Raw genomic sequence first — 22939 nt, 5'->3', positions numbered from 1 at the left:
GTGTGGGTTAAGTATTTCTTCCCATTTTTTTCCCCTCTGCTGCATAACAAACAGGCCAAAATTTCCTGTCTTTCCTCCTGGTACTAGTTCAGTCCTGTAGTGCGTACTTAATGCACAGTGAAAAGGCATCCGAACAAAAGCACACACCCAAACAAAAACACATTGCTCTTTTATTAGATTCCCTACAAGTTATAGGCACAGACACAATGGTACACTTGGGAGACTGCAAGCTCCAGGATGCAGCGCGGCCACCTGTACCTGCCGCCAATACAAATAGCGGGCTGCGCAGAGTACGCTGGGTTTTGTAGTTCGAGTATGCGCTCCCGGGATAGGCCGCTGCGGAGAGGGAGAGGCGGGGCCGGCTGTGTCACGTGCGCCCTGCTCCCGCCGCTGCCGCTGCCGCCGCCGCCGTCGTCTTTCTCTGTCTCGTCTGAGGCAGCCATCTTGCTCTTGCCGCGTGCTGGTGTTGGAGGACCCTCCCTGCTTCAGGTGAGACCCCCGGCGGTCCCGCCACTCCACGGCCATAGGCCATTGCGCACGGTCTCCCCCCGCCCTCTTCTTCCAACACCTGCCAACCGCTCGGGCTGCCACTTCCGCCGTGGCGCGGCGAGTGGGGGCGGAGGCGGCTGGCTTGGCCTGTCGGTTACCGGCGGCGCAGCTGGGGGTCGGCACCTGAGGGAAGGTCCCCAGCACCACCGCCCCCTGTGTGGGCGAGCGGGTCCGTGCTGTTGCCGCCCGGATCCAGTCCCAGGAGGCGGTGGGCGCCCCTCCTCTGTCCCATTACTCATAGCAGTGTCGTCAGCTTTGAGCTTTAATACAGCCTGTCTGTTGTCATCGTATTTGATCCTCGCGGTCTACAGATAGGGAAACTGAGGTTAGCACCCCAAGCTCTGCGGACCGAACTCCCTTGCAGCGCTCTTCGCCTTGCAATGGCAGTATTTGTTTACAAGTCTGCCTCCCTTTTAAGATACTGACTTCCAAACCCCTTCACACTGCCCGATGTTTGACCGACAGGCACAGTGTTGCACAGCTAGTGAATGGCGGTTTCAACTTCCGTTCCCACGTTCTTTCACTTTACCATAGCTTGTCCCCTCGGGAGTAGTAACAATAGTTAACCATTTATAATCTTCTGTGAGCTATGCCCTAATCTAATTTAACCCTCAGAACAACTCTATGAAGTATGTGGTGTTAAACTTTCCTAATGCAGGAGTAATACAAGTTCAGAGAGTAAAATCTTTCCGAAGCCTTAAGTGGTCTTTCTGATGTCTAAGCCTGTGCTTGTCTTAGAGAAACCCTGCATAAAATACAAAATAGGGACTAAAGGTTGAAATTACTTTTGGCTCTGTGTAAATAAACATGATGGATGTAAGACTGCCCACTACAATGCTTGTAATTTAGGCACTCAGTAAATATAGATTAACTTCATTATTTACACCCTTTCTTGAGTCCTTGAGAAGAGTGCTAAAAGATCCTTGGCTCCCCAGTGAAGAACTCGGTAGTCACGTGGCTTTAGGAAGTTACTTCTCCCTTTTGAGCTTAGAAAAGGACTTCTCCCTTCTGGGCCCTCATTTCCTAATTTAGTAAATTGGGAGAGAGATGACTGTTTTGTTTATAATTTATAACCTGCTGCTAGTGAGTATTGATACGGCCTCACATACAAGACACGATTGATGGGTACAATAAAGTAAAGGTCAATTGAGGAATAGAGAATTAAACCAAGTGATCTTTGAGGTCTACTCCAGATTCTGAGCTTGACCTCTCTTCTCTCGTAGACTGAATTCAATCCTCTTTCCTACTTGAATTCCACACACCCCAACTTGCTAACAGAGAAAAGACCACCGTTCCTCCTCCCCTACCACCTTAAGCTTCCAACCTCCCTAAAATCCTTTTTATCTGAGATACTCCTTGGGAACAAGATTTCTCAATTCTGTTGTCCTGAACACCTGGAATGGAATCTATTCTTTCATCTACACATTGATTTAAAGAGTTAATTTTATTCTTGCTTTTGGTTCAAACAAGTCAGGACTCTTTATGTCTTGACTTCTCAATCTCCATCTCTTCTCTTGGGGAGTGTTACTTCAAAATGCAGAAGAGTCCCAAAGGGGCTCCCTGTGTCTATTATATTTTCACTTATTCCTCTTAGCCCCTTTTTTGTAAGAAATTCCTTAAACTCTTCCCCTCCCCCCCCCACCTCTATGACAGGATATCCTTAAGCTCTTGGTTAATTCACTACACCTTCATGGCCACATTCCTTTGAGAAAAGTGAATATTGATCCTTTTCTGTGGATATTTGAGTATAGAGATTGGGTTTACATCAGCAAATTTAAGTCTGTGGCAGAGCTAAGATTGGCACACACCTGGCACTTCTTGTTTTGGACTCTAAACACACTTCCTCCTATAAGAGTTTTTGCTACTTGAGCATTGTGATATGGTGCTGAGGAAAGAATGAGGAATCATGAATTCTAAATGTTATTTGGGAACTGACTTTGTTTAGCTTAAAGAAGACATATATACAGATTAGTGCCTGAGTACAGTGTCAGAGCACAAAATGGTTAGTAATTATATAGTCTTTGATTCTTATTTTTTTCATCTTTCAGATGAAGAAAACAATATTTTTTATCTGAATGATGATTATACATGTGTTAGAGAATTGGCCAGAGGTTTGATAGCAGCCTATCAGTTATTCCCTCCCTCACTCTCAGTAATGATTTGTTGATCCACAGAACAAGTAAAACAAGACTTTTAAGTTGGCTTTTATTTGTTTACGTAGTGTGGAATGTAATAACCCATTCTAAACTTAAGAGCTTTTTTCCCTTAGGAATATCACTGACCAGACTAGGATTCATGATTTTATAATGTTCAAGTCTTCAAAATCGAGATTAGCTTTAACTTATTTTAAGTCTCCCCTTCCCCCCACAAAATTTAGTATTAATGTAGCAGACATATGTTTTTGTTAAATTGTGCAATGAAGCATTTTATTCTATATGCAAGAATATCTTGGAAAGTGTGACATACCATATCAGTGCAAGGTATCATATGAACTGTGGAGAGTACTGCAGAAGCGCTGAATGTCTGGAAATCTGGTTCTCTTTCCCCAATATTAACATACCATCTGACCTTGAATAGAGGACATGACTACCTGGTATCTTGACAGCTAGACAGCCTATTGTTGAATTTCTTCTTTGTTCAGTTTTTTTCTTTTTGTTATCTTTATGGTTTATAAGAAATACAGAATGTGATTTGGGGGGAAAATCTACTTGAATATTTTGCTAATAACATTTGGTAACAGCTCTCTGCTGTAAAAATCTTTGGAGGAAAAAACTGGCTTGACTACAGAGATTTCATAATTGGTTAGGTTTAACTGAATGCCAAAGGACTGAATTATCTTTTAAGGAGGAATCTTCATATAGGTGACTTTGAATCCCATTCTATTTTCTGTTTGTATATTTGACTCCCTCGTGGTAATTTAATTTTGATTTTTTAAATATCTGGTTTATGAAGCTAGAACAAGTTATTAATATTTATTAAGAATATAGGCAGTATTAATATGATCATGATGTTGATGCATACTGCAAGCTCAGTGAACCAGAAGGTACTGTTTGCATAAACAGTTTTTTAATTTTGGTAAAACAGTGACTTTAACAAATCTATTTTTCCCCCCCTAGATTTACCAACAGCATGAATCAAGAAAAGTTAGCCAAACTTCAGGCTCAGGTCCGGATAGGGGGCAAGGTGAGTGTGGCATAAGAAAAATTGATAGGAGAATGTATGATTACCAGATAGTATTATTTTGGATTTGTGGTCTTTGAAAATCCAAAATCTTTTCAATAATCAAAATCAAACCACATTCCAATTTGAAAATAACTTGTCCAGACCTCAAATAGGTAAAGAGAAAACTTTTCTCTCTGATGGTGCAATGGAAATAGCCACCTTTGTTTGAGTCCTAACTCTTAACATTTGCTAGTTATGTGACATAAACAAGTTACCCAACCTTGTTAAGCTTCCATTTTCTCATCTGCGAAAGAGAAATAATCCTACATAAGATGCTTCTGAAGATTAGGGTAATGTTTATAAAATGCCTAACATGGTGTCTGGCACAAAGTAGATGCTTAATAAATGATAGCTATTATTATATTAGACTCGCCTACAGGGCATGCCAAATGTTAGGGTTACCTATTCTTGACTGATGTATCTACTTGTGCAGTTAGGTTTATAAGAGATTTAACTGGAGATGCTCAAGCTGTTTGTATGTTTTGTTCATTGCCAGAATTTCCTCCCAAATTCTTACCATGTTGGTGAATATGCACATAAGATTTCTTATTCCATGTACTTTAAAACCTAAGGAAGAGCTAGTTCTGAACACCAAAAATCTTTGATTCCCTTTAGCTGTGGCCCCGGGCTCAAGGAGAATATTCTATTCTTATCTCTGCCCAGTACAGTCTTTGCAAAAGGGAAAGATAGAATAGTCCTTACCTCAGACCTGGGGTAGGGATAGTTAGGACATTACTTTATGTAGCATGCCCCACTGTGTCATTTACAGTGGTGACAACCATGGCCCTAGGGGTTGGTCACAAGAGAAAGGAGGGAAGAAGTAACTAGTACTTTCTCATTCTTTCACAGTGATACAGTTATATGACTCTGGAGTCAAATTAACCCACTCATATAACCACAATCGTCACATTGTAGCATCAAGTGTGATGTAATGTACCAATGCAGAAACTAAGGATATTCGAGAACCATAGAATATACCTGGAAGAGCTTGATGCAGCACATCACTGTTACATAATATTTTAAACCGGTGGTTGGTGCGTTCATTTAGTTGTTTCTAGAGCACAAGTCAAGGTTTCCTGCTCTTGACACAGCTCCACTTGGAAGAGAGACATGCTCACAATTACAATGAAGAATAGTGAGTGTTATAATGAAGTACAAGGTGTTCTTGCCTAGGGAAGACAAGGAAGTCATCACTGAGCTTTTAAAGGATAAACAATTTATCACTAGGCAGACAGATGAGAGTTTAGAGGTAGGGTGAAAAGGGGATTGTCATTACCATACATGCAAATACACATAGGGTGCTGAGATAACAGGGTACTTAATGGGATGGCTTGTTTTAGTTTGCTACGGGTAGAGTTTAGAGTATATAATGAATAGAGAATGGCAGGAAATGAAATGACCAGTTTGGGGTTCCATCATAGTTTTATATGCCATACTAATGAGCTTGGGATTTTATCCAATAGGCATAGGCAGTGGGCAGGTATTGAATGATTTTAAGAAGGAAATGACAGCCATTTTAGAAAGGTAACTGCTGGCATTGTGGAAAATGGAATGAAGTAGAAATCTGGCATAGAGAACAATTGAGAGGCTATTGCTCTATTATGTGGGACAGAAATTTAGGGGTTGAGATTGACACAGTTTAATAATTGATGGGGTTTGGAGCGTGAAGAGCATGGAGAAGAGTCTGGGGTGACTCCCAGATTTCTGGTACCACCAGCTACAAAACTTAGGAAATATAGAAAGAATGGATTGCTGGACAGATAAGCTTTCAGACATGTTGAATTTGAGATGCTGGAGGATCATTTGCGCTGAGGTATCCAGCAAGCAACTGAGCTATCCAAGTCAGGAATGCTTCACAAATAAATGACCATCTATCCAAATAGTTATACTTCAGCAACTGGATGTCAGCACAGCCTTTGCTGCCAGAGCTCTCTTCCACTCCTCAAAGTTGCTGAGATTAAAACCCTGCTTCCCCTCTATAAGGCTAATTCCCCCGAGTACTACTGCAGGATCTACCCAGAGATTGAAACCACCGTTCCTTTCTCCTTTACCACTACCAGTTTCAGAAAGATTTAACCCTTAAGACTTAGGCTGGTTTTGGTAGTTTTCAGCTCTGCTTTAGGTTACATTTGTATAAATTGGTCCAGGAATTTAATCCATTATTTCAAATAGTTTTTCAATGAAAAAAAATGTATTTAGAGTTTCAGAGTATCAGTTTAGAAATTAACTTTTTCAATCTCAGTAAATAGTATAATTTTCAACCAATTTGCTTAGGCCAAAATTCTAAACATCATCCTAGATTCCTCTTTTCCTCATATCCCACATTTAATTTGTCAGTTAGTCACGTCTCTTGTAAGAATCTGACCTGACCCCTCACCATCTCCAGTGCCATAGCCCTCATCTCTCACAGGACTGCATTTTCCACACAGCAACCTCAGTCATAAATAAATCAGATCAAGTCACTCCTATGCTTAAAACCTTTCAATTGCTTCTTATTGCAGTTAGAATAAAATCCAGCTCCTGTCCATGGCATTCTAAGCTACATGATCTGGCCCTTGCCTATCTTTCTGATTCCATTTTCCTCCTTTCCCATTGTTCACTCTGCTCTAGCCATACTGGCCCATTTTCTGTCTCTAGAAAGGACAAGTTCAATCTTGTTTTATTCTGTTTGGATCACTCTTCCCCTGGTTGTGGGTCTCAATTCACTATATGTCACCTTTTCAGAGGGGCCTTCCCTGGACATTCTAATAAAGTAGTGCTTTACTCCTAACCAGTTGCTTACTGTATTCTGTTTTTGTTTTCTTAATAGTACTTATCCCATTTGAAATTACCTAATTTGTTTATATGTTTATTGACTCTTTCCTCTGATTATAATGTGTGCTCCTTGAAATAAGAACTTGATCTTTTTCTTTCCTGGATTCTTGGACTCTAGAATACTCACACAGTAGACATTTACTTCTCAATTATATCATAGTTCCCAAAATCTCAGAATATCTTTAGAGTTTATTGGCAGGAGGTGGTAGGTACTATAAGAAAACATTCCTTATAATGTTTGAAAATTGTTATAAAGTACATTAACTTGTCTTGAAGTTATAAATCATATTTTGTTAGTAAGCAGTGTTTTGTGTTTAAGTGATAAAAGCTGGATAATGGATAAGAATAAGAATTGGCTAGAACTGACCTTCAGAAATCTGGGTTAGGCTGACAATTACAACCTCTGAGTAGTCTAATTAATCATTACTATTTAGTCAGTTTTTTATGTTGGTTTTAGTTAGATTATTGTGATGGATGGGAAGACATGATTACAATTGCCAGATGTTAGACATGCTAACACTCTGGTTATTTTTCAGGGTACAGCTCGCAGAAAGAAGAAGGTGGTACATAGAACAGCTACAGCTGATGACAAGAAGCTTCAGAGTTCTCTTAAAAAACTGGCTGTGAATAACATAGCTGGCATTGAAGAGGTATGATCACTTTGTAAGTTGTTAAATTATATGGAGAAATACCACATGCACAAATAATTGTCTAGACTTTTCAAATGTAAAATATCACCTTAGAATTTTTGATATTATCATCCAGATGTCTTTGAAGGACTGTAGCAGTTGCATTTGCTTTTTGTATGAAATTGAATGATGGTCAAACAAATAATTTTAGTAGACAGTCAAGGATTTTCATTATACTTTTCAGACATATATTTGCATGTATGACAAAATTATGTAGCTGCTGTTGAATTTTAACGTAAAATAAGTTATCTTTCTAATAATATAGAAGTAAACCCCAAGATTTCTTCAAATCAGGTAGAATTTTTTTTTTTTTTGAGACAGGGTCTCACTCTGTGTGCCCAGGCTGGAGTGCAGTAGCCTGATCAGAGCTCACTGTAACCTTGAATTCCTGGGCTCAAGGGATCCTCCATTCAGCTTCCTAAGTAGCGAGGACCGCAGGCACATAGCCACCAGGCCTGGCTAATTTTTTTCTTTTTCTTTCTTTCTTTTTTTTTTTTTTTTTAGAAATGGGGTCTGGCTATGTTGCCCAGCCTGGTCTTGAACTCCTAGGCTTCAGTGATCCTCTTACCTCAGCCTCCCAAAGTACTGGGATTACAGGCGTGAGCCACTGCCCCTAGCCTAAATAAGGTAGACTTTTTTTATTTTAATTTTTTTTACCTTAAGGGCACCTTTCTACAAAGCCTCTTTATTACCTCAGCCAAAAGACTCGAGCAATAGCTTTACATGGATTGGATTTCTTATTAGAATTCTTTCAAAAATTATTGATTAAAATTTTTAAGTCAGTTTTTTGTGTGTTTGGTCATAATTTCAGTATATTTGCCCCCAAAGCACCAAATATGGAAAACATTTTTATTATCATTTTTAATTAGTTTATTGTATTTTGATGATACTATTTTTCTCAAATACAAGACCAAAGATTAATACTACTCCAAAAGATACTCAAGGAAAATTAAAATAACATCAACTACTTGTGATGTTGCCATCTAGATCCAGCTCTGCCTGATGATTCGATTTCTGATAGTAACCAATGTTTACATTTTCTTTGCCATAAGTTAAATTTAATTATAGCATTATTGTATGTGGTATCACGTCACAGTTTTTAATAGGTTATTAATTCATACGTGCTATAAAACTTGAATCAGAAATAATATGGAGGTGGGGATCATTAATAAAGAAGGAACAGAGTTCCAAAGAAAAGGCAGCGAGATGGCAAATTGCCTTATGTTCTTTCCACCATCCATATATGAATGAATAAAATTAACACATTGAAATCTGCTTTGTACTTTCAAAATCAGTGTGCTGACAAAATAGTAGAAAATATAAGTTGCAAGCATCTTTTTTCCTTTCAGCTTGATGTGACTGTGCATTCTTACTCTGATAAAAGATCAGAACTTTGGCTGGGCACAATAGCTTACACCTATAATTCCAGCCCTTTGGGAGGCCAAGGCTGAAGGATCACTTGAGGCCGGGAGTTTAAGACCAGCCTGGGCAATACAGCAAGACCCTGTCTCTACAAAAAGTTAATAAATTAGCCAGGCTTTGTGGTGCACACTTGTAGTCCCAGCTACATTGGAGGCTAAGGTGGGAGGATTGCTTGAGCCCAAGAGTTTGAGGTTACAGTGAACTATGATTGATTGCACCACTGCACTCCAGCCTGAGTGACAGAGTGAGACCCTGTTTCTAAAAAAAAAAAAAAAAGATTAGCATTTCATTTGCATGTCTTGAAATTAATCACTTTATACACATTATTTTTTTTCTGAGCTGTTGAAATCTTTTATATAGTTTCATTGACCTAAAATAATTTTTAGAGAGATCATTCTCTTAATCTTGGATATATTTTAGAATAAACAAATTTAAGTCCCTTCAAACCTCTCTAAAAATCCAAAACTTGGAAAAATGAATTAAATTGCAGTAATAGACATGAAATCTGATAGTGTTAAACTTAACCTACTTGTAAATGTTTATGCAATTTTATATCTTTCTCTACCTTTCTACCCTTCAATTCATTTGCCCCCAACCTCAGCACTATTGACATTTTGAACCAGGTAATTCTTTGTTGTGGGAGCTGTCCTGTGCCTTGTAGGATGTTTAGCAGCATCCCTGGCCTCTACCCACTAGATGCTAGTACCACTCCCAACTTCCTACTTGTGATAATAAAAAATGTCTCTAGGTATTGCCATATATCCCTTGGAGACAAAATCACCCTTGGTTGAGAAACACTTGTTTAGAGAGGAAAACGATTATATTTACATCTTCCTTGCAGTATAGATTTAACTGTAATATCTCTAGGGGGATGTTTTTAATCAGATTTAAGAGACTTTATGGGCTGGGCGTGGTGGCTCACGCCTGTAATCCTAGCACTTGGGAGGCCGAGGCAGGAGGATCGCTCAAGGTCGGGAGTTTGAGACCAGCCTGAGCAAGAGCGAGACCCCATCTCTACTAAAAATAGAAAGAAATGATCTGCACAGCTAAAAATATATATATAAAAAAAAAATTACCCGGGCATGGTGGCACATGCCTGTAGTCCCAGCTACTCGGGAGGCTGAGGCAGAAGGATTGCTTAAGCCCAGGAGTCTGAGGTTGCTGTGAGCTAGGCTGACGCCACAGCACTCTAACCAGGGCAAAGGAGCAAGACTCTGTCTCAAAAAAAAAAAAAAAAGACTTTATGGCTCCTACAATTAGTAAAACTTTTAGTGGAAGGGTAGCATTAATTTTATAAATGTTTTACAATGAAATAAGGAACCAGTTAATAATCTTCGATCTTTACAGAATACAATCAAACTTACACTGCTGTGCTGTGGTCATGGTATTGCAACTGAAGTTATCATAATAAAGTACTTAATGGTAGTCATCAACACTTACTGAACATCTACTGTATGCCAAGCATTTTGCCAAGGACTTACTAGACAGTGGTACATAAGACATTCATGGCCTCTGTCCTTCATAATTTACAGTCTAGTAGGGAGACTAATTAGACAATTAGACAAATATGTATTACCCCATTTCAGCATCACAATATATCCCTTTGAGTTGGTTGTTGGTTACAGATGAGAGAGCTGAAGCTTAGTTAGATACCTACCCTAGATTACATAGCTAGTAAGTGCTGGAATTCCAGATTTAAACTAAGGTGTGTCAAAACCAGAGTTTGGGCTGGGCACGGTGGCTCATACCTGTAATCCTAGCACTCTGGGACGCCAAGGCAGGAGGATTGCTTGAGCTCAGGAGTTCAAGAGACCCCATCTCTACTAAAAATAGAAAAAATTAGCTGGCCATGGTGGTGCATGCCTGTAGTCCAGCTGCTCTGGAGGCTGAGGCGGTAAGATCGCCTGAGCCCAGAGGTTTGAGGTGGCAGTGAGCTATGATCACACCACGGCACTCTGGCCTGGGTGACAGAGCAAGACTCTGTCTTCAAAAAAAAAAACCGACAAAACAATATGCTGCTTTTGGTCTTTTCATTTATACTTTCTTATACTCACTCTTGGTCTTTTCCTTTCCTCTTGCCCCTTCCCTACATCACCCCCCACCCCCGACCAAAAAAAGTGAAAGTAAGAGGTGTACCTGCTTTATATCCTGTATTATTGAGCACCTATGATACAGAATTCATCCAGGGGTGGGGAAAAAACTCTTTTATTAAAAGGATTTGTTCTGTGAAATTTGGATTCGGTCAAAAGGCTGCACTCAAGGATCCAGAAGGACACAGGTGGCCTCAAGGCTGTGGGTTCCCCGCCCCTGAAAGAAATCCTCCTCAGAATTTCCAAGGACATTACTGTTTCTCTTTTTTCAGGTTTTTTTGTTTTTGTTTCTTTGAGATGGAGTGCAGTGGCCCAATCTGGGGTCAAGTGATTCTCCTACTTCAGCCTCCTGAGTAGCTAGGACTACAGGCACATGCCACCATGCCTAGCTAATTTTTTTTTTTCTTATTTTTTGTAGAGATGGGGTCTTGCTATGTTGCCCAGGCTGGTCTTGAACTCCTGGCCTCAAGTGACCCTCCTGCCTCAGCGTCCCAAAGTGCTGGGTTTACAGATATGAGCCGCTACATGCCCAGCCTCCTTTTTTAGGTCTTAATGTGGGTGTTACTTCCTCCCAGAAGGTTTCCTGGTAGCACCCTTCCACAAAATTTATGCAGAGAAGGTTTAGGTGCCTTTCCTATGTGCCTCCACAATGCTCTGTATTTACTTTTACTATAGCACTTACTAAACTGTGTGGTGAGTTCTTTTTTGACTTTGCCACTACAATTCTAACTTTTTGAGGAATCATAGCCCCCAAAACGTCACACAAAGAATTAATACTACATAATAGGTATGTGTACACTCCAGCTGCTTCCCTGTATTCCCCTGCCCCTGTGTTCCTTGTCTTCCAACCATCACAAACTAGTTGCAGGGAAAATATACATAAAGTAATTAATAATACAAGGTAGCAACTATAAAATTTCTGAATATTTAAACCTAAGATGGAGAGGAATTTTACTTTTTTTCTTCTTTCTTCTAAAATTGATTTTTTGAAAACCAAGATATTTGTACTTTATATAACTCTTTGCAGATCTAAACTGTTTCTATTTAGGAACATTTAGTATACTATTAATACATATAACCTGGCTTGCTTAACTTTTTTAACAGTTTTGGGTTAAAAACAACTTGAGAGGGAAAAACAAGCTACTGTGTTAAATGTATACATGAAAACATGTATATGGCTTTCAGAAACAGATATGAAAAAATATATATGTATATCTTAGAATAGAAGAAACATTAATTATAATTTTGTTATTTTTACTTTGGGATGTTTTAAACTTGTTACAAAGTGCTAAACTCAGGAATATACTATCTTGTTTTTGGCAGTTTAAGATAAACACTTTTGAAAAGAGAAAACACCATTGTCATGGTTGTAAAACAATAATAATATTATAGTGCCTTCTGTGCTTAGACTTTCAAAGCATGAAACAAGTAGAAAGTAATTAGTTTGGTGGGTGAGGATTAGGGAAATCAGTGGTGGGCTTCAAAAGCTCATTGAATGCACTTTTGCCAAATAAAGTTCTAATCTTAATTTATAGGCTGTCAGTGACACTTTTTTTTTTTCACTTCCAGAGCTTAATTTATGTCCTCTTCAGAAACTTTAAAAACTGAAAGACTGGATTAAGATAAGCTTCTGGTCTTTTATGTATTCACTAGTTTATTGATTTAGTATAATAGATTATATATGGACTTTTTTTAACATGTTACCAAAGACAGAGAAATCCAAAACTGTGAAAAAGTAAGGGATAGGGGCATGTCAGACTATTTCATACAAAGGTCAAGTAAATAACCAGGTTTTTGGAAGGAATTCTTAGGCAAACTCTCAGATTACAATCCAGAACCAAATTTCTGAAAATGTTTTATGACATTTGAAGATATTTGAATGTGCTTATTATTTGGTAATCTAGTTGAATATAGTGACTGTGGTGTCACCTTTCTTCCCCTGATAATATGTATCTATTGACAATAGGATCTATTCCATTTCTCAGAAACAGTTGATTTTATCTGATTTATTTGGTAAGAAATGTCACAAAAGCGCTCTGATTCAGATGCCCTAATTATTCAAGTTGCTTCATAGAGTTTTATTATTATATTCAGAGGATAGTTTCTATGTTATTTGGGGTGTAATTCTGTTTCTTTGAAACCTTCCCTATTGTTCCAGGCATAATCAACCCTTTGTCTGTACTTATACTGCCTTTAGCTGAATTTTGCTTTGCTATAATACATTTATTACCATCTCATATTGGTGCACAGTGGTTACTTATTAACTAAATAGTCTGTTTTCAGTAGATTGTAAGAGTCTTGACAGCAGGGACCTTGTTCATTCATTGTTTATAGTCTTATTCCCCGTGAAGAATTTGTTTGGGGCCTATTAAATTATAGAAATACTGATTATCCTAGGTGGAATTGTTCTGCAAGAAGTTAGTCATAGGGAACTGGAGCTCAGGTGAAAGCTTGAGAACAGGAATGTAAATTTTGTAATTGTACATCTAAGTTTATATTCTTCCTGGTTCTTATATTTCCTAAACCAGTTGTGCAGAAGGAGGACCTAAAGTTATCGATTGACTCTTGCCACAGTTCCTTCTTCATCCAACTAGAGCCTCAGGTGCCCATAGGTGGACAGCTCTGAGTACCGGAGAGTAAAAGGGAAGCACTATGTCTCATTCACCTTATCTTTCCACAGTATCCATACTTTCTGTCTTAGGATCCTGTTCTTTTAGCTTTTTGTTTTGGTTTTTACTATTTTTTTATTGTAGTAAAATATATATAACACAAAATCTGCCATTTTAACTATTTTTAAGTATGCAGTTCAGTGGCATTAATTACGTTCACAGTGTTGTGTAACCATCACCACCATCCATTTCCAGAACTTCTTCATCTTCCCTGATACTCTAGCCATTAAACAATAACTCCTTGTTCTCCTCTCCCTCAGTGCCTGGTAACCTCCAATCTATTTTCTATTCTATGGATTTGCCTATTCTAGATAGTTCATATAAGTAGAATCATGTAATATTTGTCCTTTTGTGCCTGGCTTACCTCGCTTAGCGTAATGTTCTCAAGGTTCTTCTATTTTGTAGCATATGTCAGAACTTTACTCCCTTCATAGCTGAATTATACTCCATTGTATGGGTATACCACATTTTATCTATTCATCTGTTTATGTGCATCTTTTGTTTTTAAAATAGCTTTCTTCCCCTCAATATAAAAATATATTACCATTGTAGAAAATTAGGGGTATAGAGAAAATATAAAGAAGACAATAACATTCAACCATAATTCTTCCAGACAGCTACTATTAGTCTTGCATTTAATCTTTCCAGTCCTTATATGCATATATTTTTGACATATCTAAATGCACGATTTAGAATCCTTTTTTAAAAAAATAGCATTATGGTATAAAAATTGTTTCATTCAAAAACTCCTAATAATCATCAGTCTGGGTGTCTACATACATTCTAATATGTGGCTATACTGTACCATAGTTTAATATTTTTTATTATACATTGTAATGTTTTGATAATAAAAGAATCATGTGTTGAATTTTTCTATACATAGATATTTATCTTCCTCTCTGATTTCCTTCAGATTCTTGAAAGTACAATTACTGGCTGAAAGGGCAGTGAACATTTTTAGAACTCTTTTATCCATATTGCCAAATTGCTTTTCATAAAGAGTATGCCAGTTCACACTACCTACAGCATAGCTATAGAAAATCCCTGTCTCATCAGACTCTTTCCACCAGAGAGTAAGAAAGTGATCCAAGCATATGGTATAGTGGTAGTCTAATAACAGCTGTAAGCTTTAGCTCAAACTAGCCTTTAGAAATACGCAGGTGCTGAGCAAGAAGAATTGAATGTGAAGGACATCAGCTTATGAGAGTGTGTGCAAATCTGACATTTTCCAGCCTCATAATTTTGCAGACACTTACGTGCCTTATTCTTAAGAAGTCTGTTATTTCACCCCATTAAGATATTGGAAGAAGTCAATAAAAGATGAATTTCCAGATAAACATTTAAGTGCCTTTACATACAGGAAGGAATGGCAGTAAAACTTGATTTTAAGACAACTGTTAATTCTCATAACTATAGCTAGCTGGCCTAGTGTAGCTGGACATGGATACAAAAAATACATAGAAGAATTCAAACCTCCTCTATGAACTAAAAGGGCAGTTATTAGCAAGAACTGTGGAGTCAAGTATAACTTTGTAAGCCTACTCTAGCCATAAAAGTTTACTGCTATTTAGGAATAAAGTGAGCATCAGATTCACCAGATAGAAGCCTGCTATATGACTAATACATGTACCCTACTCAGAGGCCAACAAAGGGAGGGGTTAAAGTGTTTGACAGCAGCATAGAGGGTCCAACCAGCAGTTGCCAGGAATGACTTAAAATGGCCCTGAATTCTATGGGACAGGTTGGGCTGATTCTGAAAGGTCAAAACTATAGGGAAAGTCAAGTCAAAGATATAGCCCAGGAGGTTCTGGGCATCTTCACTGGGGCACTACTGGTACTATTTCTAAACCTTGATAGGACCCATCATCTGGTATTTGGGGAGTTGAGGTCTTAACAGCATCCATGATTTTAGAATAAATTGTGTAGGAGGTATCCATTCAGCAGATTTGAGCGATTACTATGTGCTAGATACTTGGAGTACTGTGTCTAATAAGGCATGGTGTCTGATCTCAATAAATTCACCTTCTAGTAAGGTCAAAGATTTGCAAAAACAATAGCAGTACCCATGAAATGCACTAGGTGCATATACCACCTTAAGTTTTCACAGAGAAAGAAGCATCTTATGTGAGTCTTGGATAAATGGGAATTTGCAAGGTGGAGAAGTAGAAAATGGTTCTTTCTAAACAGTGAAAACAGCACATGTAAATGCCCTAGGGATGAGAGGACAAAATGTTTTCTGCTAATAACTACAAGATATGTCAGTACTGTTAGAGCACAAAATGAGAGCAAGGCCATCCTGTGTTTTGGACTAGGGTCTCAAAATGCCTCCTTCTCCATAGCTTAAGTAGAATCCTTTACCTTCAGCTACCTTTAAGAGGAAAAAAAATCAGTTTGATATAAAGGAGATGTTTGTTTGAAAAGGGGACCTAAGTGCTGGTATATTAGCTAGTTTAATAGTCTTTTTTTTTGCTTGGCTGCTCCTTGTTCTTATCCTGTATGTAGATTATATGACTTACTTAAACCAAACTGCATAAAATCACTGGAAGAATTGAAGTCTCCATATGAAATGTATACAGTTTGCTTTGTGAGGCTGGTCCAAAGCTAGTGAGTTATCTCACTTGATTGTTCAGTCAGTTACAGATTGAACTCCTTGTTCTACTCTTTTCCCCTTCTCACTACTGCACTTGACTAGTCTTTAAAAAAAAATTTTTTTTTGCTTTGTGAATTTAAAAGTTCCTTATCCTTTCTTTTGCCTAAAAGGTTAGTACAGCTATCTAACTGATCTTGCTCAGCCAAACAATTCATCACTTGATAGTTTCTAATAGCTTGTGCCCAGGCACTTTATATAACCATGTCATTTGCTCAATAGGAAGGAAGGAATGTTAGATAGAAATAAAATATTCTGGCCTTTTTAACTTCTAGTACTTCATTCCCTATATTCTAAAATTAACTAAACTCTTCATTCCTTTGTGGACCTTTCTGTTCATGAAGGTACATCTTTTATACCACTTCATTTAAAACAACCATGAATAAATTTATTTCTATTTCACATCTGAGATGAAATTCATCTTGCTTTTTACACTAAACTCAAATAGCATATTTCAAACCAGAAAGACCCATATCAAGATGTAAAATAGGCTGGGCATGGTGGCTCACGCCGGTAATCTTAGCACTCTGGGAGGCCGAGGCAGGAGGATCACTTGAGGTCAGGAGTTAGAGACCAGCTTGAGCAAGTGGGAGACCCTGTCTCTACTAAAAATAGAAAAATTAGGTGGGTGTGGTGGCACATGCCTGTAGTCCCAGCTACTTGGGAGGCTGAGGCAGGAGGATTGCTTGAGCCCAGGAGTTTGAGGTTGCTGTGAGCTAGGCTGATGATGCCATGGCACTCTAGCCCAGGCAACAGAGTGAGACTTTGTCTCAAAAAAAAAAAAAAAACATGATGTAATATATAACTTAACATTTAGTCTTTGGAAGAGAAACTTGATTCCAGCAGCATGAAGATAATGGGTTAAAAAAAAAATGGAAGAGGACTGGGCATGGTGGCTCACGCCTCTAATGCTAGCACTCTGGGAGGCCAAGGCGGGAGGATCGCTTGAGGCCAGGAGTTCGAGACCAGCCTGAGCAAGAGCGAGACCCATCTCTACTAAAAAATACAAAGAAATTAGCTGGCCAACTAAAAATATATAGAAAAAATTAGCTGGGCATGGTGGTGCATGCCTGTAGTACCAGCTACTTGGGAGGCTGAGGCAGAAGGATTGCTTGAGCCCAGGAGTTTGAGGTTGCCTGTGAGCTAGGCTGATGCCACGGCACTCTAACCCGGGTAACAGATTGAGACCCTACCTCCCAAAAAAAAAAAAAATGGAAGAGAAGCTTGAGCAGAAGGAAAATTCATGAGTTTGTTTATTGATTTTGGCCCCATGTTAGCCTCTTCTTTTGTAACCAGTAAGATATATATTAACCATATACCTGTGCTGTTTTTCTTTTGTATTCTTCATTTGACCTCTATTCTGAGATAAATAATGGTCTGTCAAGTTCTCATGGGGCTGTAGAATTGAATTTTTATAGGCAAATAAATGTTTTAACCATGCAAATGATAGAAAGGAAACTAAAGAGCAAGTTGGGAAACCCAGGTTAAAGTCCTTGGTTTGCACTTAACCCCAGCTATTTGTCCTTGAGTATGTTTCTTAGCCAAGAACTCTTGTCTTCAGTATTTATTTCTTTAACATAAAGGATTTGAACTGGAAGCCCTTTAAGTTCAATAAGTATATAGCCTGAATTTTTTTTTAATTTTTTTTCTTTTTCCTCCTTCCATAGGGTATAGTCTGAATTTTTTAAAAGAATACTGATTTCAAATTTCTTGTGATTTTAATGTCTATAAATAAAAAATATTTGAGATTCTTTGTAACTGGAAGTATTGTAGTAAACCATGTGATTTGATCATGATTTGGAAAATAAAGTCCTACCATATCTTTATTTATTCTTTTCCTGTACTAAAATTATGTGCTTCTAGGCTAGATCCAGAGCAGCATCCCATTTCATATCCACTGTCATCCTTCTCAAGCCCTTCCTCTCCCAGATTTCAGCCACTTTAACATTGAACTTTTCTACCAAAACTATAATTATCTTCGAAGTATATAACTTAATCTTTTCTAGAGTTGATATTAAGTAACTCACAATGCCATTTGTTTGTAACAGCTGGATTAAATGCTTATTGTGTATGATATACCTAATAGAACCTTGAGTATAATACTGAGAGAGGGAAGGGTATAGAATTGAAATAGTGATTTTTATCAGAAAAGGTTGGGAACTCATTTGTGGGGTTTAGTTATAATTTTCCAGGGATTAGCCTTTATTTTCTCTGTGTTCCAGGTCTTGCCTGAAATTTAGAAGTCCCTTTCTTCCCCTTCCTTTCTGGTGCTGTCAATAGTGGTGATCACCTCTGAGGAAGAAAAGCCCACTTCCCACTGACCATGGAGAACACTCAGCATCTCTGCTTGATTGTGACAAGGGCAGTTTTTGGATGGAACATGAAATGCTTCTAAAGTAGCCAAGAGTTAACTCTCCTAACCTTTTTATATTAATAAGCATGTTACCACCAAGGTAACTTACCCAGTGGAATCAGCTACACAGTGGAATCACATTATTTACACATTTAACTTATGCAAATTCAACTCTACCAAAAAAAAAAAAAAAAACCCAGAAAGTACATGAGTGAAAGAGAAAAATAATTTAAATAGCACGTGTTCAACCTTCCATTTCAGTAAGTCCCAGGCAATGGATGAAATCAAATCTGAAACAGTTCATATTAGTGAAAGTTATAGAAAGAATATGAGGGCCATTTTAAAGGTTTCTCAGTCATAGATAAAGCATGTTCAGGTAGCCAGGGAAGTGGGTGGGAGAGCTTCTTTGACCTTATAGGGGTATCGAAGGTTGTGGAGAAGCTACCCTTAAGAATTAGAGGAACTGACAAAATCCCCTATAAAGAATGACATGATGAGAACAAGGTGAAATTTTTATAATTTATTAAGTGTTTGAAGGAGTGAAACACCTGGTTGATTAAATTTCTGAGTGTTCTTTATGGATTTTCAGTGGTTATTTTTGCCATATACTATTTCCCCTTTACAGCTAGTCCCCTAAGTAAGATGCTACCCCACCAGATAGTAATTACATTGATTTTGATAGCATAAATTGAGTAATTCATTAAGAAGCAAGTTCTTGGCTGATAATTCCATTTTTTTTAATGTGGGCATGAATTTCCTTCTCTTAGAAGTCTTTGAATTTAAAATCTAGATTCCATAACAAAATGACTATTTCTTGACCTTCCTAGTAATTTTACAGTCTACACCATTGTACTTTATTACTGGGGTCCTTTTCCACTCATGTCCTCTGCTTAGCTATAATTACTACCTTAGCATGGCATATTACCAAGTAAAAAACCATAATTTGCTAAGTTGCTTTTTATTTTTTATTTTATTTATTTATTTTTAAGCCAGTCAAATTTAGCAGTGGGGGGCTGTATACCAACTTTAGTGGCACTAATGTTAATAAGTTCTGATAACCCACTATCGTTGGACCACCCCTAAGTTGCTTTTTAAAAAGATACTGTTTTAGTTGTACCTAGCATGTAAAATATATTTTCCTTCTGTGATCACACAGGTGAACATGATTAAAGATGATGGGACAGTTATTCATTTCAACAATCCCAAAGTCCAAGCTTCCCTGTCTGCTAACACCTTTGCAATTACCGGTCATGCAGAGGCTAAACCAATCACAGAAATGCTTCCCGGAATATTAAGTCAGCTTGGTGCTGACAGCTTAACAAGCCTTAGAAAGTTAGCTGAACAGTTCCCACGGCAAGGTAAGTATTTTAATTTCGTACCTCTTTCTCCCCCCGACCTTAGTTAAAGAACCTAATTTAAAAAGTGGGCTGGGCACAGTGGCTCACACCTGTAATCTCAACACTTTGGGAGGCTGAGGCAGAATGATCTCATGAAGCCAGGAGTTTGAGAGCAGCCTGGGCAACATAGTGAGACTCCATTTCTAAAAAAAATATTTTTTTAATTAGCCAAGCATGGTGGCATGTACCTGTTGTCCTAGCTACTCAGGAGGTTGAGGCAGGAAGGATCACTTGAGCCCGGGAGTTCGAGGTTGCAGTGAGCTGTGATCACACCACCATACCTTAGCCTAGGCAACACAGCGAGACCCTGTCAATGAATGAGTGAATGAATGCCCCATCTTAAATTGAATTTGCCCATATGTAATTATTTTACTTTCTATAAAGTCACTTGTATGTTTCATAAAATTTTAAGTTTCTTTCTTTAGTAATTATGTAGTATAGCATATAAAATATTCAGAAACATTTTGGTAATATATAGTATGTTCAGAGGTAATTGCCTAAAAGGAAAGTGCCGGGATCTGCAGGCCACAATTTAAACAGTTAATTTAATATCACTGCTAATTAATGACAACCAGAAAATACTGTTATCAGAGAACTATATTTTTGTCAAATATTGTTTTTTGCACTGTCGATGTAACAACCATAAGTTGTGAATTTCCAAGATAGTCCTGATTTCAAATATGTATCATTGACCCTAAAAACCAAAAAGGCTAGTATTTCAGCGCCTATACTACAAAGCTAGACACTTTCTTACACCAAAAGAAATGGGAAAAAACTTGAATATTAATTTTTTATTTGGAGAAGATGGCCACCATAAATTTAATGTCTTTTTACTCAGACTCATCTGAATTATTCCATTTTGAATATAAATTTTACCTTTGCTGCACACTGAAATTGCCTGCTGTATTGGTGTGTATCTAAGTTAAAGTTTTGTTAATTTTAATGTTACTTAAGCGAAGAAATATGAATAGCATTTTAGATTGACAATATTTAGCTTTTTCTGAGCAAACATGAGATTTAGACAGGAAAAAAGGATAAACATTTTAATCATTCTGTTAAAGGTCTTTGTTGTCAATGATTAACAACATTAAAATAAACTTTTTGTAGTCTTGGATAGCAAAGCACCAAAACCAGAAGACATTGATGAGGAGGACGATGACGTTCCAGGTAAATGACATTTCTTTAGTCTTAAGATTTTTAGCATCTCATTTCACTCATTGCGTGGATGACTTTCAGGTTTTTGTTGATTAGGAGCTCATGAATTTAAATTGATTCACAATGATGTGTGGATAGGATTTAATGAAAAAGAATAACTACCACCTCCCATTTAGAACTTCAAAATTGTCGTACAAAGCTCTGCTGCCTGCATTTATTAAATGGAAATCACTGTGATTATAAATTTGCATAGTTATTGTTATAACATTTCTGTGTGAATTATAATTGACATATGAAAATGCTGTTCACCTTAATGGTTTGCATAGACAGAAAAGATGAACATTTCCTTAGGATTACTGTTGTAAGTCGATAATTAAATCTTTATTAGTGAGATACCACCAGTTTATTTCTGCCTGTCGTCTGGTATGTTTTCAGGCTAATTCTGGTTTCAATAATTTTGTTTTTATTTGGGTAAGAAGAGTTTCATGTACCTCTTTTTCCTTTTTTGTATTCTTTGATTCATTTACTTTTTTTTTTTTTTTTTCAGATCTTGTAGAAAATTTTGATGAGGCATCAAAGAATGAAGCTAACTAAAATTTTTTTTCTGGTTTTTGGAAGCTGGCATGGACTAGATTTAACAAATCAGCTATGTGGTTCCAAAGTTTTACAGACACGGAGAACATCACCTGTTACTAGTTCAGTAATATAAATATTTTGTATATTAATAATGCTGTTTGTTCAGCATTTTTCGGTCATTTGATTTTGCATTTTGCACTTCCTCCCAGGATCTATTCTTTTGGTCAAAATATGAAGTATTGGTGCAGTTTGAGGGTGTTTTGGTTTTTGATTCTTGGGTTTTTTGTTTTTTGTTGGGGTATTTTTGGTTTATGTATGTGTATGTATGCGTGTAGGTATGTATGTATACAGTGGAGAGCAAATTGGAAAACAGTTCTATTTATCCTCCTCCTTCCCCCAGTGGAAATAAAACAAATCTTTACATTTGTTACTTTTTTTTTCCCACCAATAATGCACAGAATTAATGAAAAGTGAGTATCTTGGATTTCAGATCTGAAGAGATTTTCCATTGGAGGTTCGGTTTTAATTTGCTTGGTTAACTATCATATTTTTCATACATTTCTCTGGGTTTAAAATGTCTTGAGATATTTTGCCACCAGCTTCATGCTGGAGTGATGGGTAGCATGTCTTTGGTGTGGTTGCCTTAGATTCACTTACCTAGTCAGGCCCATAAGAATTTCTTTTACTAGCTTTCTTCCTAAATGCCTGTTTTCCTCTCCTTTTGGTCTCCAAATGGCCTGGTCAGCCTTTGGTAATGTTCTTCCTCATCTTCTATCTAGCTTGAGAAGGATGTTCTCCATATAGAGTTAAGTGAGTGCCTAATCTCTCGTTTTGTAAGATTTTGTTCCCTCATCTTGAGGAACAACAGCTTCATCTTCAGCATTTCCTGTTGATTTTTACAGTGTGGTAGATTTCAAACTGGAATAGCTAGCATGTGCTTGCTAAATAATTTTATGCCAGCCTTATCCTATATCCTAGCTGTTCTTAATAGCAGGTGCAAAAATGCCTCTTTTTCAGCAAGGTTGAAATTGGGAATGTCCTTTTGAATCAGAAGAAAATAGGCCACAGACTCATCCCCCAGCACAAATGGGCATTCTGTGAAATGGTACTGGCCCTAGGAGGATTTCCTCAACCACTGTCCTACTCTTGGCCATAACCTACCTCTGGGTTGGACCTTACTATTGTAGCTGCTCACAACACCCTCCTGCATGCTTAGAATAATGTTTTGGGGGGAGCACTGGTAAAACACAGTATTTATTTTTTCACCTCCTTTCAGAGGACTTGGAGGTAAGTTGCATTCATTTACTCAAGTTTCCCTCTTGCTGTCTGATAAAAGCTTGCATTTTGCTATATCAG

At 37.7% G+C, this 22939-nt stretch overlaps 1 protein-coding gene across 1 annotated transcript; it reads left to right on the top strand.

Annotated features, from left to right (window-relative positions):
* The first annotated feature begins 297 nt into the window (after positions 1-297).
* On the top strand, positions 298-22006 carry BTF3L4 (basic transcription factor 3 like 4). The gene is made up of 6 exons (XM_045548032.1): positions 298-489; positions 3666-3732; positions 7122-7235; positions 19612-19813; positions 20960-21019; positions 21555-22006. Exons 2-6 carry the CDS (start codon positions 3679-3681, stop codon positions 21599-21601), a joined length of 477 nt encoding a protein of 158 aa, XP_045403988.1. The 5' UTR covers positions 298-489; positions 3666-3678; the 3' UTR covers positions 21602-22006.
* The last annotated feature ends 933 nt before the right edge of the window (positions 22007-22939 follow it).

The sequence above is a fragment of the Lemur catta genome, chromosome 3 (assembly GCF_020740605.2).
Source record: "Lemur catta isolate mLemCat1 chromosome 3, mLemCat1.pri, whole genome shotgun sequence".
Taxonomy (NCBI): Eukaryota; Metazoa; Chordata; class Mammalia; order Primates; family Lemuridae; genus Lemur; species Lemur catta.
Note: the sequence above shows the minus strand (reverse complement) of the source record. Positions and strands in the feature narration are given on the sequence as shown.